The sequence below is a fragment of the Pieris brassicae genome, chromosome 3, assembly GCF_905147105.1.
Source record: "Pieris brassicae chromosome 3, ilPieBrab1.1, whole genome shotgun sequence".
Lineage (NCBI taxonomy): Eukaryota > Metazoa > Arthropoda > Insecta > Lepidoptera > Pieridae > Pieris > Pieris brassicae.
The window spans coordinates 8,772,874-8,793,187 of NC_059667.1; the positions used below are offsets into that span (position 1 = coordinate 8,772,874).

General features: G+C 33.4%; 1 protein-coding gene across 1 annotated transcript; it reads right to left on the reverse strand.

Moving 5' to 3' along the window:
- Positions 1–8,558: 8,558 nt before the first annotated feature.
- LOC123706918 (coiled-coil domain-containing protein 6) lies at positions 8,559–20,189 on the reverse strand. Its single transcript, XM_045656551.1, has 11 exons — positions 19,951–20,189; positions 19,754–19,883; positions 19,495–19,585; positions 18,734–18,883; positions 18,265–18,408; positions 17,577–17,716; positions 16,786–16,863; positions 15,736–15,850; positions 13,060–13,152; positions 12,614–12,730; positions 8,559–11,846 (listed from the first exon to the last, which is right to left on the reverse strand). The coding sequence occupies exons 1-11, from the start codon at positions 19,973–19,975 to the stop codon at positions 11,676–11,678; spliced, it is 1,254 nt and encodes a 417-aa protein (XP_045512507.1). The 5' UTR covers positions 19,976–20,189; the 3' UTR covers positions 8,559–11,675.
- Between the last annotated feature and the right edge of the window lie 125 nt (positions 20,190–20,314).

A 20,314-nucleotide genomic window follows, 5' to 3' on the forward strand; every position in this document is an offset into this window, starting at 1 on the left:
TATCTACGAGCCAACTTAAATCTTTAATTAGCGCCTGCGCACTTGATCCCCACGGCCCAAGAGTCTCTACTCCAAAGGGAACAAAATCGAAGTTGAATGAAAGACATATTTGTGCCGTTTATTATTAGCTTAACTTTAGTAATAACATTAATTTATTTATAATTTCCGTCTTCATTCTAAATTTCACCAACATCACCTTGATGGCTGGAAATATTCCACGGTCCGTTTCACAAGGCATTTTCTTTTACGAACTAGCGAATTGTGGAATCGACTCCCGGGGATCTTCCCTGAGAGATACGACCTCCAACTCTTCAAAATTCGAGCGTACTCCACTCTCAAAGGCCGACAATGCACCCACTAAAAATGGGTGTCTATGGGCTGCGATGACTCCCCTTTTTGGGCGTTCCGAAGGCTCCTTTGCCCCCGTTATATTTAAAAAAAAATATTTTGTTCACATGGCAAATTAACAAGCTACTCCGACTTCTTAGGGTTTATCAGACAGATGTGTGAATCGCGTCGGACCTAAGCGACGGAACTCTGTTTATTCGGAGGTAAACGCTAACTTCGTCGTTTAAACACTACGTGCTAGGCCATGAATTAACTTTCCATATAAATAAAATTCACGCTACTCTAACCTCCCGAAATTAACACCTTCGCGTAAATAGTATTTAGTCTTGTTAAACCGTTTTGGATAACCAACGGATTAATAGTTTAACGCTTTACTTAGGACTTCTCTACAACAATGCGACTGTAATCGCTTAACAGAACCACGGTTATACTTCAGCATATAACTCTCATCCCTGAGGTCGAGGTTCGAACACTAATGCACCAATGGACATTCTTTTTAATGACTGTAATAATGGCAAGTTAGTAGTGCATTTCCTTTACATACGCTAGGACCCATTGATTTTTTTTCTTAATTAAATTAAAATAATCCAGTGGCGTTACAATCTTTTTAGGTCTGGGCCTCAGATTTCTGTATCTGTTTTATGATCATTTGTCAATCTAATACTCAAGTAGGTGATCAGCCTTCCGTGCCTACAAACGCCGTCGACTTTTTGGATCTAAGGCAAGCCGGTTTCCTAACGATGTTCCTTCACCGTTCCAGCGTATGTTAAATGCGTAGAAGTCCATACAAAAAGACAGAAAGTCTATTGGTATGCAGCCCTTGAACGAACCTACGACCTCGGGGATTGTAATCGCACGCTGAAGCCACTTGGCCAGCACTGTAAGCTTAATGTTTAGAGCTTACACTGAAACAACTTATACTTAAACTAAGAAATGTAAACAATTATTGTATGGATTATTTATAAAGGTTTAATAATAATATTAATAATGCTCTTGAAAAGATCTGAAACTGGATCTCTTCAATCTCTATATTAATATTAACTAAGCGACGGAAGCGGAACCGTTTATGTAGGTATCGAGTATACCGTGACGTATAACGTGACGAAACCAAAATCTGGTCAACAAACAAATATTTAATGAGATGATTATGATTGTTTACTCAGATTGCTGGGCATTGCCGAATCATGTTTAAAAAGCCATGCCATTTGTCCTCGATTGCTTCTATGTTTTCACTTAGATATTGCTTAAAACATCAGCAATATGGTATATTTTTTATCAATATTCGTATTTGAAATTGCTATCTCTTTTAAACTCCTAAAATATCAATATTTTATAACATTGCTAGTAACAACTCTCGGTCAAACGAATGTAAATACATAATTTTTTGGCTTCATATACTCGCCATGATTAAACAGAAACGAAATTATACTTAATTAAATATTTGTTATATTATAATATTATAATTATATATTTGACCCATAGTCCTCCAAAACGGCTCGACCGATGTTTATGATATTTTTATGCATATTTAGTAAGTCTGAGAATCGGCTGCTATCTATCTTTCAAACTCCTGAGTGATAAGGGAGGGATTTTATTTTTTATATTTTTTTTATTATTAGCATTAAAAATACATACATCCCTAAAAAAAATCTACACTTTAAATTTTCTAGAAATTATTTACATGGCAAATCAACGTTACTGCTAATTAACGTAAATGCTAAAATTGGCACGTATCACTTTACTTTAACCCAGGCCTGTATAGCATAGTTTTCCATAGGCCTCAGCGCGATGTATGCTGCTGACAAAATACTTATTTTTTTAGAACAGGGGACTACTGGGCTAACCTGACACTCGTAATGCCGGAGGGCTCGCGAGTTCGTTGCCGGCTTTTTAAGAATTGATACGCTCTTTTCTTTTTAAGTCTATCATTTTCTTCGCGATAACTAAAATAAAAATAAGTAAATATGTGGTGCCACACCATTTTGAGGTCTGGGCCTCAGATTTTTGTACCTATTTCATGATCATTTGTCAATCTAATAGGCAAGTAGGTGATCAGCCTTCTGTCCCTGATTGACACAAGCCGTCGTTTTGGGTCGAGACAAGCCGGTTTCACCGTTTGAGCGAATGTTAAATGCGCACACAGAAAGAAAGTCCATTGGTGCACAGCCGGGGATCGAACCTACGACCTCAGGGATGAGAGTCGCACGTTGAAGCCACTAGGCCAACACTGCTGCACTTCTGGAGACTTCTACGCTTCTGAAGGGTGGGGAGCTGGAAATTTTATACGTAAATGCTTAAAAAGGAGTATTTGTTGGCATCTATCACCTTCCTATGACAATAAAACAACTTTCTGTAAGTATAACTTTTAAAAAAGCAAATATTTCGCTGTCATTAGCGTAAGTTTTTACGACATGCTAAATGTAACAGTCTATAAATTGCTTTATAGAAAATCAACATTAATATTTATCAATTGTTAAGTTTAACGCCTCGTTTGTCTTAAACGATAATGTTAGAAATGTGACAAAATCGTGAAAAACCGAAAACAGTTACATTTTTGTACAACGGAAGTTTTTCTACTTATTTTGGCATGACATAAGGCCGGCAACTCACTTGCGAGCCCTATGGCAATGTGTCTATACGTGGTATAACTTAACATCATGTGATCATTCTGCCTGTTTATGCTGTTATATAAAAATAAAAAATCTACTTACTTGAGCGGATAAGGGGCTCAGGCGGTGAAGGCGGTTGACTTGGTCCAGGGTAGTAGTCGGAGTCCAGAAGGTTGAACTAGTCAACACTGGATGGGCAACTGGAGGAGGAGCTACTGCAGCAATTGGCGGGAGTTAGAGTCGCAGGGATCGCTGGAAGTTTCTCGTTTCGGAGGCCAAGACACTTTTTGGGTCGCGAGTGTGTGACTGCTTTTACATAGTAAGAAATCAGCATGCGTGATACTTCTTGTCCTTTAGTTTACTCACTACGTTCCTTTCCTCGTTGCCAAGTCGTTATTTTTCTGTTAGTGTTCGAGTTATATAACCATGATTGACTGCCGCAAGAAATACATGACAATATACACGAGTCAAAGACTTTCTTCTTTCTTTGATAAATAAACATCAAGTTCATATCGATCTGTACTAATTAATTTAAGGTAAAGCAAATAACGTAAAACGTAACTTTTTTTGGAAACTATTTATAAAAAAATAAAATAAAAATATCCGTATATGTGTTCTTCCGTTCTCCGAAAATTGTTATCAAATTCATCCATTGAGCCATAAAATACAGAAGAAAATCATATGTCCCCTTGGCCATCTCCACTAATTAAGTAACTCGGAGACTCTGGATCCTGATCTTTGGAACAATTATTGTTTGCGATGAAATTAAATATTTATGTTCGCCTATATACCTTAATATATATAGCATACACTTTATTTTTATATTATATTACTGTTTACGCCAAGAACACATGAAATCGTTTCGAGTTTAACATTTCGACTTTTTTTTTTCATTTAAAAAGGTGGACCCTTTCCACCGTTACGTGTTGTTATTATTTCTATTTGTAATTTATCTATCATCATATCGATATAACAATGTTTCAAAGTATTAAACTGTGTGTTAATGACTCGGGCCTTTCTGTTAGCTCTCTACTGCTTGCCTACGGTTCAACATTGACAACAAACAAGAATGACGTTATAGTCCATGTTCAAACATGTACTTAGACATGAAACGTGTTCGATAATTATTGGAAGGATCAATAGAACGCCAACTATTCGTGGTTGGCAAACAATTATGTTTTACGACTGTCGCCTGGTTTACGTTTCTATTTGAATCTTAATTTTCAACACGGTTTACTTTAAACACACTTTCAAGACGAGTATTTACTGATCGAATGTACATTTTAGTATATTCATGGAATAGTCACGAAATCGCTGACAAATGTTACGATTTGCATTTAAAACTTGCGAGCAAGGTGACCCCCCCCCCAACACTTACCCCTTATCTTAATATATACATATAACAAGATCGGTCGTATTTTTATTGGAAAATGACGAAAAGTATTTACATTGTTCATGAGTTTCGTAACTGTCAAACATTTGATGTTTATCTCGTCGATACGATAAACTCGCCCCTTAAATTAAAGAATGTATAAAAATGTCAAATCTATAACATATATCCAAATTATACGAATAATGTATTTTAGATTTAAAAAATGTAGCACAATATCAGAAATGGAAAGGGATTGTCATACTTATAAGTTATTTCGTTTTGTGTTCATTTCCTAATAAGGAATTGAACTTAATATTTATTTTGTTTTCATTGTATTCCTATCACGAAATCATAAATTAAGTACCTACCTGTGTTTTTGTATAAATCATAATAGTTTATCCTACTAGGAAATAAAAGGCTTTTTTATTTGTATAAAAAAAAAACAATATTTTGAAACACGTACAAATTATAACACGCATTGCTCATTATAAATAACAGTTGCCAAAAGACATCAGATATATATCAGAGACGTTTGAGGGTTCATATGTCGCAGTTAACTAGCACAATAAGCCGTTCAATTAACAGCCTAGTTTCTTTACTAAACAGCGCCGTTCTACTAGCGGCTTGAATGATATTCAGAATACGTTACATTACTTACCCATCCTGTTCATTTCAATTTAGTTCCACTTTCTACCACCTACACCTAACTGTCAATAAAGCGTCTGCAAACAACAAATTTGATCATATTTTCCATAGTTTACTAAAAACTGTATGGAACAGTGTAATGACACTAAGAGTAAGTATAAACACTAAGAATTCACATTTTCAATATATTAAATAAATAATTTTATTAAATGTTGTAACAAATACTACGACTGAGTATTCAGGCCGTTACTTAAATGGCGACGCGGCCGTGTAGTAAAGACGCTAGGCTGTTTATTGAACGGCTAATTAAGCTAGTTGACTGCGACAAACACACAGGCACTGCACACACAGGATATAAATAGATTTTAGCTTTAAATGTGCATATATGAGCGACTATTGTAACATTATCTTATTGAACACATATGAACTTTATCTTAATGTGTATTACTAACAAACCACGGCATATAAATTTTGAAGCGTTCGTAATTTATTTATAGTTCTTTGCACACAAATAAACATTACAACGCTAGAAAAACAATACAAAAAAAACAAATTGTGCAGAAGCGTGAATCGAAATTTAAAATACAATAATCATTTATTTATTTATTAACACTTCGTTGCATACAGAAATATAATACAATTGATATAATTAAATAAAAAGGAGGAAAACTGGCGCTTTCGAGCGATCTCATCTAGGCAACTATGGAAAAAAAACAAAATGAGATAAGGTAACCAAGTAGTCCAGAAATATATAAGCCATATTATTTAGACAAAACTAAAGGAACAAAACAAAGCAATCACAACATGTAAACAGTAATCAGGACAATATTAAAATAATATCAAAATCAATGAAATCTTAATAAATTATAATTACAGAGAGAAGAGAAACATGATTATAAAAATTATTATATTAACAGTGACACGATAATGACAGGTATCATGTACCAATGTAATTTATTTTAAAATAGCAAATATAAATATGAAATAAATATTAGTCCTTTAATTCCTGATATTAGAATTTGTGTTTAAAATTCAACGTGTATAAACGCCGTTATAAATCTATTTTATCAACAAAACAATATGGGAGTGACAACTTCATATGCCTGTCACGTGCCAGTTCCTATCTATCTATATATATATTAAAAAAAATTAAAAAATCAATGGCGCCACAACCTTTTTAGGTCTGGGCCTTAGATTTCTGTATCTGTTTCATGATCATTTTTTAATCAAATAGGCAAGTAGGTGATCCGCCTTGTGTGCCTGATGCACGCCGTCGACTTTTTGGGTCTGAGGCAAGCCGGTTTCCTCACGATGTTTTCCTTCACCGTTCGAGCAAATGTTAAATGCGCACATAGAAAGAAAATCCATTGGTGCACAGCCGGGGATCGAACCTACGACCTCAGGGAGGAGCGTCGCACGCTAAAACCACTAGGCCAACACGGCTCATATAAAAATCAATCCCTATTTCCCTTGGTCACGGCATCACGAGTGAATTGCTGAACAGATTTCACTAATTCTTTTTTTGTTGTGTTTGTTATTGTCAGAAGGTTCTTATGAAAAATTTAGAAAATTACGCGGAAAATTAGAAAATTTAAGAACGTATTTGTTACGATAGCAATTTTTTTTTCAGTGCATAGCGCTTTTACAATTCAAACTTTTTTCATATAAACTTATGGCGTTAAACAATGCGTGCTGCAAATATCGTCAAATATATATGCGATATAAGAAAAATGAATATTGTTTAAAATAAATGCTTAGATTATTATATTGATAAAATACACATAAAATAATTACAGTCGCTAATTGTTTGTGGCAATTTATCTTGAAAATCCATGTTTTTCACATGGCCAGTTATATGTCGCCTATTCCCGTGTCGGAATACCAACAAAACTATTTATATACAAGCCAGAAAAATAAAAAAAGAATGTTGTTTATCATAAAGCATTACAATAATAAACACTTTGTTTCTGAATTATTTTACCAATTCTAAACTAATATTCATACTTAAGACAGGACAACGTCTGTCGGATCCGCAAGTCAATTTATATTATTATTATTGATCAAATATAACATAAAACTGGACAATATTATGTATATTATATTTTATGAAAATGTAACATGAATTAAAATGAGTTGGCCGGATCATTTCAGTGATAGGGCGGCGTTTCTAACTAAACGCTTATATAATTGAAGCTAGACGTATATTATAGCTGCATAGTTCTAGTGGCTTGAGCGTACCCCTATACGCCTAACGCAGTTTGCGTTTGAAGCACTGCCGATGGATGTTTTTAACGCTCGTACGTAAAGGGAAACGACATACGGCAAAGCCTGATAAAGAAAATAAATGATCACAAAACAAATTTAGAGATCTGAGGCCAAGACCAAGACTTGTAGGGCCGGGTGATGCAGGACCACCCCAGGTCAAGTTAGCAAACTACTTGCTAGACATTTGAAATTAACTTAGGCCCGATAAAAACCGTAGATAGCATAGCTAAGCTTATTTATTTCAAAATACAATTTTATATATAAACTTTTATGATTTATATGATATGAAAAATGTTAGTACATGGGCGGATTCATTCGCCAGGCCGCCTTTATTTTTACGCCATTAGTTAAATGTATATTTTTGATAATATTAGAGTATTTTGCTAACATCGTGGGAGGCATTATGCAAATCGTCTTACCTGTAAGCAGCGACCAAGACAAATACACCTTGTCCTGTCCCCGGTTTGCTTAGGTTTACGACCTTGTGTAAAGTCCGATCATTTCCTTGCCCAATAAAGGTGCCGATCGAGTCCAACTTAGTTACGCCGACATACCATTGTTAAAAACTTATCAGCTAAAATCAAATCCATACTACAAGTTTTATGATGTTTACACAAAGATTTTAGCTGAGGTTTTTGGTTTTGTTACGTATATTATCAATTGCATTATACAAACAATTATGTAAAAAAATCAGTGTGTTAATCTTTCAATCGTTCTTTAAACTTTTGCAGGTGCTCAGATTTCTGTATCGTTTTCATGATAATTTGTCAATCTAATAGCCACGAAGGCGATCCTGTGCCTGACACACGTCGACTTTTTTGGTCTGGCAAGCCGTTTTCCTCACGATTTTTTTTATCTTCAACCGAATGTTAAATGCGCACATATATAGTTCATTGGTGCATAACCGGCAATCGAACCTGCGACCTTAGGGATGAGTTACACACTGAAGCCACTAGGCCAATACTGCTCTCGCTTCATTCGTTTATGTGCTGATTGTTTGAACATAAATCAGACCCAGAATGTTTTACGTATATTATGTTTTGGTAAAAAATTTTACTAAAGAGTAGTTTTTTATTATATTTGTTTATTTTAGTTTGTCTTGTCCTTCCTACCACTTTTATTTTTTTATCTGTGAAGCAATTTAAGGAAATCTCTAATTATAAGCAATTTATTTTATCTGCATCCTGAATCTGTAATGTCTGTTATATAATATCTGTATTTGAATAAATAAATACTCTATGACCACTCTAGAACTCTATGTTTTATGAACATAAAATGTGACATCTCTAATTACGACCTCATAAAAATAAAACACAAAACAATAATTAATGCATATATATTTCTTTAATAACATGAAAAAAATAAACTGTTTAAGTGAAAATTATCGCAATTGAACGCAGTGAGCCGGCATGCACCGCTCTCCAAATGCCAAAACAACAAAACAAAACGGTCAAGAGCGGTTCACGGCACGAGGTTCTGTCCAAAATCAAGAGCTGCTCAGTTATTGCTGTCTATGGCTAATGGAGACTTAACGCAAAATTCCTGTTAAAAATGTATTGTTTTTTTGACGTAAGAGTAATTTCGCGCTAAATCTTTAAAACTAACCCCTTTGAGCAGGACCTTAGCCAAGAATATCGACAAGTGACAGATGTGAATGAACACGTGACCACTTTCTAAGAAATTCCGCGAGCCTTTGTTAAATGTTCTTGGCTAAGGCAAGGACATTACCCAAGTTAACACAGTATATACAGAACCCACTGCCATACAGTCAAGCCCAATATATCCAGTTCTAACTAAAACATGATTACACTAGACGAGCCTTAATTATCAAAACCTCCGAGTAATTCCGATTACGCACGATCCTTTGGCGGATTAAAAGCATTTCTCTGGTACATTTATAAACAAAATAATATATACATTGGGTATATAAAGCGAGATGCCTAGACACAACACTCCCGTGTATCATCCAATACATTTTTGAAATACACAAGTGATGCTTAGCGCTAAATCTCGACCATTTCAAAAATGGAACGTCGAATCGCATTGCTTCATTGTAATTGGTCGGGGAGCGTCCAATTACAAACAATCGACACGTTCCATTTGCAAACAAAGGAATCACGCGATCGTCTTTTGTTTACCGTTCTTAAACCACACGATGTCGCTCCTTTTTTCAAAAACGCATTCTAAATTTGATTTCTAGCTGCGCAGAATGTCATAACAGGATAGCAAGGTATTCTTAGTGAAGTTCACAATATCCACGAAGGATCGTACGCAATCTAAAAGGCAGTGAGCGATGTGCACGTATTATACACGAGGACGCAAAATGTGCACAATTATATGTCGCCTTATAGCCGCATACAATAAAATAATTACATCTATTAAGCCGTAAGCTGATAGACCAACCGCGAGTATGTTAGAATATTTGATCAAAACATCTTAAACACGTTAACAATATAACGAGAATACTAAAAAAATGTCAACTGTAACTATAGATCCCTAGAAGACCCCACCCTCCTACAGAAGACACTCCTGTGACTACCAAGCCGAAACATTTACTATTCCTTCGACAGAACCCCTGGACATAACGTTATCATTGTTACAAGAAGAGGCCTCAGATATACGACCCGTAACAATTACGGCCGGATTTATTGAACTCGAAAAACAACCACGGTTAAAATGTCATGATCAAAATGAAAGCCCGCATACAATATTAAAAAATATTTTTTGCTCCGCCAGAGCATACTCAATTCCATTGACGTGAAAACATAATATAAAAATGTTGTTAGAATCAAATAAAAACAATAAATAAAACGACCCTGAATTACTATTTAAAAGTCAAAATAACGCACACGTATCCGTTGTACACACAAGCTCACATATAATTTTTATTTGTCTAGAACCAAATAACCGGTCTATAAATTTCAATAGCGAGTCAAATTGAAGAAAAACTAAAACTAGAATAAAATTACTTTAATTTCCATATAGTCTCAAATTCGAAAGTATGACAGACTTTTCACGCTCCCGGAGCGGACTACCGTGAAAGACCTGGGTGGAAACTGACACATCCAGGCCTAGGTTTCATGAGAATTATTTTGACTTTTAAATCTTTACAAATCCTTGATATAAAAGAAAGTACCAACTGAAAGTACAATGCGCGATTTCACAATATTTTTTTAGATACACACCAAATACATTGACGCCGTATGGAAAGTGAAGATAGTAGAAGAGACTTTAACTGAGGTGAAAATAAGGACTATATCTTCTTTTCTCTAGTCTAGTCTGTTACGCCTTCTTCAATTAAAAACTAGTCATTATTAATAATTTGAATTTATACGACTAGTAGCAACTTCGATTGGTTTTTAAATATAGAACTCGGGCGTTAGTTGTCGTCACAATGCACAATAAACATAGAAGACAGTTCTAAAAAGCCATAAAGAAATTAATATAAGATATAAAACGCGGAATTAGCTAAACATATTAGTTACCATGGTTACCATGATATAATTTAAAAATACTTTGAATTATGATAAGTAATTCCTGAATAGAAAAAAGCAAAGTTTAAAAAGGCGCGCATTGTATTTTCATAAAGCCACAATCTAAAAGCCGGCCGCGAAAGGCATCCCATCCCACCCCTAGAATGATCAAAACATAATATTTTTCCCAAAATAAATGTCAAATCATTCAACACCAATATCCCGTGGTGTTCATATTTCACTAAAGCACTTTCGTCTCTTTCTGTTGAATTGTGTTTACGTTGTGATGAAAAGAGACAGTTTATTGAATAAGAGAATTTAATTTCGTAAAATACTTTTTGACAGATCAAAAATTTGACACATTAGCAAAGTTTTGATTGTTAATTGATAAAACATTTCTAAGTCGGACCCCAAATTTGTTAGTTAAATTAAATAGTTACTTTAATCCACACTAAATTGGATAATATCAATGTCTGGTAGAATAACCGGCAATTTTAGAGTAGATCTCCTGAGTCAGAAAAAGTTTTTGTGTCAGCGAATAAATACAAACTTTTTATATACCCACAGACTATCATTATGAATCAGTTTATGACATAATTACATACCCACAGACTAACTTTATGAATCAGTTTATGACATAATTACGTGTCAATATTTTTTTTAAAATATTAATTCAAAATAAAGAATCCTGCGAGCCATTTTTCAATGACATGTAATCCTTAGTCAACTCGTAACCATGTAAAGGAAATATCGGAACAAAAATGTATACAGTTGTATATGATAAATCTATATTGACGTGGCAACATATACTATCCCACAAATTGGGGTCCAGAACGAAAAGCGTAAATGTCAAACGTCATATAAATTTGACAATTGACTGCTCAAAACGAGTGAAGTTAAACGGGCGATACACGATGGTAATAAACATAACAAAATCTCATACTAGGGGGTATTAGTGATCATTCAGTCCTTAGAGGAGGTGTCCATGGGGCTAGCTGGTTGAGGCATCGCCGGGGACAGTGCCGGGGATAGTGGGGCCGGGGCCGGCGCAGGAGCTTCAAATGGGCCTCGGGGCAAACCGATGGCACACGGAACGGCCGGCTTCACGAACCGCTCGCTTGGCCGACGGCCTTGCTGTAATTCAATTCATGTATGTAACACAATGTACTTATGAACGTCAATAAAGATACACATAGTAAATGCTTCTAGTTTTACATTTACTGCAAAAAGTCAAAAATCATTTATTCATATAGGTAATTATGAACATCAAAAAAAAAAGAAGTTTACATTTACTGTTCAGTTCTCAAATCCAGGGCGTAGCACGGAAGAGTAAGAGAAAAGAGAAGTTGCTAAAGAAAACTAGTAATAACTCCGCTACTCTTTTTGATCGCCATTTTTGTTTTACAATGTTTATAAGGAGCTGCAACCATTACACCATGTTCCAAATGACATCTTTAAGTAATTAACTATACTAATAAAAAATAAAAAAATTGTCCTCTACCAGCAGTAGGCATGGTGAAATAGCAGCACGCACTTACATTCTCTCGGGAACAAAACACAAAAATAGAATAGAATTTTACGATTTAAATTTTAACTAATGTAAAAAATATTAATAATATTATCTATTACTATTACTATCGGAAATTAGAAACAAATAATAATACTAATGTACTTATTATGAAAAAAAATTAATTTAATATTATAAATTCGTATGCGCTTAAAAGGCATCTAACTGAGCCTCGTAAAAACAGACATATCTTTGCATTCATTAATTTTAGATAGGTGTTACCTTAATTAAGTAAATTCTAAAAGGACGTAAGTTCTCAATTTAGTCTTCATTCTAAAATGACGTAAGTTCTTAAAATATGTCTTTTCGCAAATGGCTTAAATTATTTTTTTACCTGCGAATTGAAATGCAATACTGGTCGAGATAGAGGTAGCCCTGTAGGCATTAAAGGCGTGGCATAGGGCGACAATGGCCGCGACCCGCCCGGGGATGACACGCTGCGTGATCGCGCCTGCAATAATATTGTGAATCAATAAATCGGAAAAGATTTTGATCAATACTTGTAAGGTATATTTTTAATAATAATAATATTTATTATTTAGAAAAATGGTGACACTCACATTGCCAGAAACCTCGCAAGTGCGTTGCCGGCTTAAGAATTGGAACGCTCTTTTCTTGAAGTGCCCTATGTCGCATTGGTTTGGATATATTTCAGTGCTCACTCATTCATTTAATATATTCTATTTTGTTTCTACCAAACAAAACGCCAAGTATATATATAGAAACTAATATTAGGTGATCCTCCTGCCCTACAAAACCTGAATTCAAGACAATACTTACATTAAAAGCCTCGTTAAACTGCCTTTCCTCTTCCATTTCGAGCGAAGACTCACTTTCCGATAGGTGCCTACACAGCGCTTCGCGTCGCTCCACCTGTCAAAAACAAAAATTACTGTCAAAATCCCCCTTTTTTGAAGTGAAACTTAAATTTTTCCATTACGCGCCATGTTTTTCTTGTGCCTACCACGGCTGATTCGAAGCCATTAATAACAAAAATATATAATAACTATAACAATAATCGTAATAATTCTATTACAATTAATGAAATTCTGTAATACTCTTAGTAGTAATAAAGTAAAATGAAATAATTGTATTATTTGTATTCATGTCTATGATAATGAAAGCCTTTAAACTTGTTAAACTTTATCGAATTTAACCAATTTCTGTAAAGTTGCATATAGTAGATCATTTTTCGATAAATAAGGTCATAAAGAAGTTTCACTTCTTACGTGTGTACACTAATACGGGCACACATTTATTATTTATTTACAGTTGAAGTAATACAGTACAATAAAAATTCACTTAAATTAATCCTCACATCCTTGAGGTCGTAGGTTTGAACCTCGGAAATGAAGTTTTATTTATTTACGGCCGCACTAACACATTAGAAAAAACAACATCTTACACAGACCAGAACGACGTTCATAAGTGTACTTCATAAGGTTACCTATATGAATAAATTATTTAGAGAGTTTGAGAATAAAAAAAAATATGTTTATTATGGAATATAAGATACAGGTATTGTATTGCAGACATCCCTACTCATCGGCAAAGAAGACAGAAGGTGTAGGCCGAGAGAAAAAGCCGGCGTAAAAAACTCTCGGTACTCATTTAAAATAGCAAATCATCAAACAACACTTATTGTAAAACAAATAACACAAATTTATTAGAAGTAGCCTGTCTAGAACTAGTCCCCTTTATCGACTAGATAATCGTTAACTTTATAGATTTTCTTTAATACTAGTAAACTTAATATATACCTAGGTTACACTGAAAATGTTTAGAAAATGAACGGCTTAATGTAGAAAGTTGCCAGTAATCAATTAAAGTAATCTCCGTTTCTCTCTACACATCGTCGCATTCGTTGGAAACCATCACCCACCACTTAGAAAAGCAGAAGGCCCATTCTTCCTTAGGGGTCTCTTCCATGGCATTTTCGTACGCTTTCTCCGCATCTTCAGGGCTCCTAAAGCGAATACCTCGAATTTTATCTTTAGTTCTTGGGTATAAATGAAAGTCACAGAGCGCTAGGTCAGGACTGTAAGGCGGATGACTCATTATCTCGACACCTGCCATAGTCAAATACTCACCAGTCAATGCGAAGGTATTTCTGGTCATCGGTTAAAGTATGGGTAATCCATCTGGTAAAAAGCTTCCTGACGCCTAAATGTTTGTGTAATATTTTTTGAACTTGACTCATACCAATGCCTAGGCTTGCCCGTATCTGCTGATAGGTCACTCTCTTCTTCCACTATCATGCGTCGCACAGCTTTGATTTTATCTTCAGTTAAATATTATGATACTATCTGGTCAATATATTCTTGAAGCCTTGTTGTATGCACAAAAAAATTTAAGGATTTTAAAACAAATGGCGACTTTCACCCAGTATAATACTCGAACTAGAACCAATTTGAGTGTACGACCAACCAGACTCCAGAAGATAAACCACTGCTTATATGAAAATTGTATTCGTTTTTACAACAAACTCCCAAGGGAAATTAAAGAATTATTACTAAATAAATTCAAAGCCCTCGTTAAACGTAAATTAATCAATAAAGCTTTTCATAAATTTGACGATTATTTAAATGAACGTATCCCTTGGGATTGATTTGCTCCAGTTCAAACAATTTCTCAATACTTGGCGATTAAAGAGTTGCGGAAAGTTTCTTGCCAGTTCTTCTTACCCGGTCGCTACGCTACGCCCTTGACTTGCAAACTGGTAGTCAATGTACAATTAATTTAACTTCTTTTTGACGTTCATAAGTGTACTTGTCTACCTATATGGATAAAGATATTTTGAATTTGAGTCGCTGTTAAAGGACGTCCCTCACGCGGATCATCATTGAGATTGCTAGGTCCGCGCTTAAACTCGTTAAACCAATTGTAATTCACTAATTCGTGCCACTGGCACGAGATGGGACTTCATTAAGAAATGCTAATCGCAGCCTATCATAGCTTTGTTATTGAGTAAGCCCACAACGAAAGTCATAATAAATCATTGACCGAACATTTTCTCGCGTTAGGTTCATATTTAAGTGTAACAAGAGATTTAGATTTGCCGGCAATTCACAAAAACAAATGACAAATGAATGCAATATACTACAAAGGTTACCAAAGAGTTCTAAATTTAATTAGCAATAATAAAATTAGCAATGTTTCTAACTGGCGAGTTCTAAACATTTTCAGTGTTACCCACTTATAAATAAAAATGTATCGCAATATTTGTTCCAAAGGTCAAAACTTTATTAGTCCATGCACTCACAGGATATTTTTATGGAGATAAAATGTTTAAAAATATCAAAAAGAAATGATTTTATTTAAAAAGCGAACAGTCTCCATGGATTAAGTCTGATAGCAAAATATTTCATATATTAGTGCTAAAAATGTAGGTTAAGTAGAAAAGACGTTAAGGCGAATTATCGCCGGGGCAGCTAGTAATCAATATAAAAAAAATACCTCTTGTTGCAGTTTTCGATGCAAGCGAATATTTTCTTCACGAATATGTTTCTCTTCTAAGGCAAAGCGTTGCATTTTCTCTTTATTTTCATTTTGAGACACAGCCAATTGGTTTCTGAAAGTTTTTTATAAAATTTCCTTACAAAGATTGCCTCTGGTTAAAATAGCTCAGAATTTCGGGCTAAAATAATATTTATACAACTAAATACTCCCAAATGCAGGTGGTTACCGTGGGGTAAGCGTTGACCACCTTCCATTACATATGAATAACGATATGCATTACATATGTACAGGACAATAATATAAAAAAACGCGCTTAAAAATTGAAATTGAAACATATAATAAAAGATAAAAATCTTCAAAAAAGATTTTTCATGTTTTTAATAACATTAAAAAAATACATTATTTAGAAATCACGACGTCAGACATTAAAATTATATATATATAAAATATAAGTCTAAGTGAAAGGAAAGGAAAATATAATGGAATCTCTATAAGTCGAAAAAAATTGCCATTCCCTTCCGCTGAACCTCTGAATTCGGTATCTCGAATTACTTGGTATTTCACGAAATACTAGCAATTAAATCCATAATTAATGTTGGACTTCTTAGTGTCTTAGGGGCTTCTTTTGTTTTTGTCTTGTACACGTGCAATGAATGACATACATTCATAAAACATTCTAAGTAACACATAACACAGGTTTTTATTTTCTAATGTAGGATATTTTAGTCTACAGTTTACTTCATTAATATGTAAAAAATATATACTACAAAACTTAAGTTGAATTGTTATTCAAATTCGACTCTACAAATCGAAAAAATTCACATAGAAACTACGCCTAAGTCGACATTTCAACAGTTAAATTATATGTATCTCGAAGTTCTTGTGAAGTCGAAATTGTTAACTCGAATTTTTTTGCATTTCCTTTGACATTCGAGTTATGGAGATTCGACTTTTCGTGTACTTCTTAATTATAAATATTATGTGTAAGAAACATATATATCTTAACAACTATTTTTTTATATATAATAATACCCTTGAACACCTTACCTTAATTTGACCACTTCCGACCTCAATGTCTGAATATGATTACTAAGATTTGAGGCTGTATCTCCATTACTAATGTCCCTGAAACAAAATGTGCAAAGGTTAAAACTACAGAACAGATAAAAAATCAGGAGAAAAGAACTGTAAGTTAAAGTATTATCAAAATCACCGCTTAGTCCCATTCCACATTTGTAACACAAAAAAGTATTACCAAAATTATTTACAATTAGAATTTTATATATTCTATTTTAGAAGTGTACAGGACAACATCTGTCCAGTCGACTAGCTTAATATACAGCATAGCTGTCTATGATGTCAAATAGCTATTTGCTCAGCTGTATGAGGGAAGATGTTCACAGAAAGTAAATGTTGACGATGACAGATTAAAATAGGGTACATTGTATGTAAGCGATTGTATGTATGTACTTTTTTGTTGCCCAACCTAACCTAACTGAAGAAATATTTGTGAATACATTTAGATAATTGCAGAAATTTGCATGTTATACTAAAACAACAAAAAATTCAATATCATACATGCGTTTGGACAAAAATACATATACATACAATAATTAAAAGTAAAATTATTTAAGTATACACATATTGTGGGAGCTTATAGAGATAGTTCATTCAATTAAAAATTTACAAGAATATAAAATCTATAACAAAATTTGTGAAGGCTGAGTTTGCTTATTGCGTGAGGAACTACTAGTTTTAATTGAAAACTCTTTATAAAGTCTATTTATCAAGGTTATTAATCACTACAAATAAACAGATGAAAGCCATTTAAGTGATACCTGGGACTTGCTGGGTCTGAGACGGGTTGGTCCAGTCTTATTTGTAAGGAACGTTTTTCTGCTTCAAGCTTATCCATTCTCTTCCATAATCTATTCACAAGAGCTTCCTGCTCCTGTTCTAAAGTATTTTCCAATTCAACCTGAAATATAATCAATATTATCAAAATTTTATGCAACGTTAGCCTAGGTGCAAGAGTCCACACAGAGGTTGTTGTAGCCTATGGTATTTGTGTGTATTTTTACTTGCTCACATGATAATAGCAAATATTACCATAAAAACAGAACAGACAACAGCCTCACTGCCTGTAGGTTGCCTAGTTATATTCAAAAATCTTAGCACTGGCTTCATTTTTAAAAAGTTGTGAAGGCTTTGTTTACCTTTTAAAACTGTACAATGTACCATAGACTATACAGTAAAAAGTCTGTCATGTACGGTAAAGAATATTTAAAGAAACTGATGGATTGGTTTGAGAATGAAAAACAAATTATGTTATTTAAATTTATGCATCAAGCATAGATACAAAGAAACATTATTCATAAAATGGATTTTGAGCATGAGCTCTTATAGAAAATACCTAATCAATATTAAATATATGACGTAAGCTACCAGTTATCTATAATTAAACTTATTCAATCAAAACAATGACATAATTAAAATATGAATGGCCACAAGCAGACAAGAGTTTACCTTTTCTCTCCTAAGCCTTTCTAAATTAGTTTGTTTTGCAAGAGTCTCTGCTTCGAGTTTCTCTATCTTCCTCATTAATTTGTTGACCAAACATTCCTGTTCCTGTTCCAATGTTTGCTCTAATCTGCACTTTTCTTGTCGTAACTAAAAATATTAATTAAATACATAATGCTCTAAAGATTACATACAAAAATTTGTTGGCAATAATTAGCAACACATTATTTTTTTTGTATCTATAAGAAACATTATATAAGTATACGAAACCGGCAATATGAATGGTAAATTGCATTAATAGAAGTATACAGTTATTAACAAATTTGTGCCGAGTCACCAACAACTCACATGATTCATTGCAAAATATGAGCCTAATAAAATATTTTATTTTAAAAGAAAAAAATGTATATATATGTGTATTAGCAAATGTATATATATGTTAAATGGAGTATATTAGTGATAATTTTTATTTTACCTGATTTAATTTCCTAGAAAGATCATTTGTAAGGCATTCTTCCTCCCGTTCATAATGATGAGCAAGTGTTTCCTTTTCCTTTTTTAAGGCTTGAATTTTTTTCAATAGAGTGTTAGATATATACTCCTCTTCTTGCTCTGCTTTAGCTTGCTAAAATAAATTTTTAGTTGATTCAGTTCAACCTCTAATAAAGCAGAAGAAATGAGAATGGTAATATTTTATAATATGCAAAGTAAACTTCATGTAATATGAATTGAATTTTTGTCAGACTACCTAAGCCATACAAATAAGTGATAAAAATTATAAGAATTTTAGATTATTCAGAGTGTTCAACTAACATTTGTGTATATTTATGTACATCAATATTAATATAATTTAAAATTATGTTAAAATATCACAGCAATTAATTATTAGAAGATTTTATCTGCAAGCAGCGAATCTCTTCTATACTTTTTAAAAATATAGACCTTAGCTTAGTAGTACTAAATATAGACAGCTAAATACTTTATTGTATGTACACAAGAAAGAATTTAAGCAAAATGCTTAAAAATTATATTTTTGTATTGTAATTATATTTATATACAGTTAGCCTTATTGCATAATGTAATGTTTACCAAGCAAACTTCATGATAGAAATTATTTGATAAAATATAAATGTGTCTTTATGATTATGGTACGATTCAGGTTTTTACAAAGATCTATTTATTCAGAACCATGGAGATGGCATGTTATGAAATAATTATTTATAAAACTTAACTTACTATTGACACCGAAGCCTGTCTTAAGGCTCGGTTTTCTTCTTGAAGTGCTTTTACTCTTAACTTGTATGTATCAAGTTCAACCTTCAATACTCTGAAAGTAATAGAAATAAAATCCAAAGGTTTATTCTTTATAAAAAAAATATTTCACGACAGCAATCCCATTTTATTTGCACAATATTCATTAAACGATAATGCATTCTTCTTATTGGAATGAAACACAGAGAAAAAAAATAGTGTTCGTGATAGATTTTTTAATTACCTATTTTGTTGCTGTAGTGACTCAATTCTTTTTTGAAGTTGGTCTCGTGTAACAGTGCTGGGAGGTAACATAGCTCCGCCGTCGAGAGAACTCGAATCGCTCTCAGAGGCCGAATCACCCATCTTATGCCCTTAAAAAATATCTTGTTCATATTAATTCTACTAACAAAACCTATTTTACTTTCGTAAATATATTACCTGGCGAAATTACTGTATCATCCATATTTTCCTCTGCACTATGTAACACCGAAGACACTAACAAAATGTCATCAAGTTCGTTTTGGATTTATTACAAAAACTACTAAAATTATAATACAATTTTATTTTAATGAGAATGTGGCCAAATTATTTGCAACTGCAGCAGTGCGACAATAAAGATACACAGGAAAATTATAAAAATCTTAAAATTTCTTTAACAAATCACAGACAAGAGTCAAGACTCCAATTTACTAAAGACTATACCAAAAATAAACTAAAAAGATTAGCTCTAAAAGATTGACCTACAGACTATCAAGTATATTAAAAAATTATTACAATGTAACACAAATTAGGTAAGTTTAAA

Coding starts and splice junctions, on each gene's coding strand:
- LOC123706918 (XM_045656551.1), bottom strand. CDS start 19,975: ATGGATGATACAGTAATTTCGCCAG. Junction 19,586..19,753: donor TCACTACAGCAACAAAATAG/GTAATTAAAAAA, acceptor TATTACTTTCAG/AGTATTGAAGGTTGAACTTG. Junction 11,847..12,613: donor TATTGCATTTCAATTCGCAG/GTAAAAAAATAA, acceptor ATTGAATTACAG/CAAGGCCGTCGGCCAAGCGA.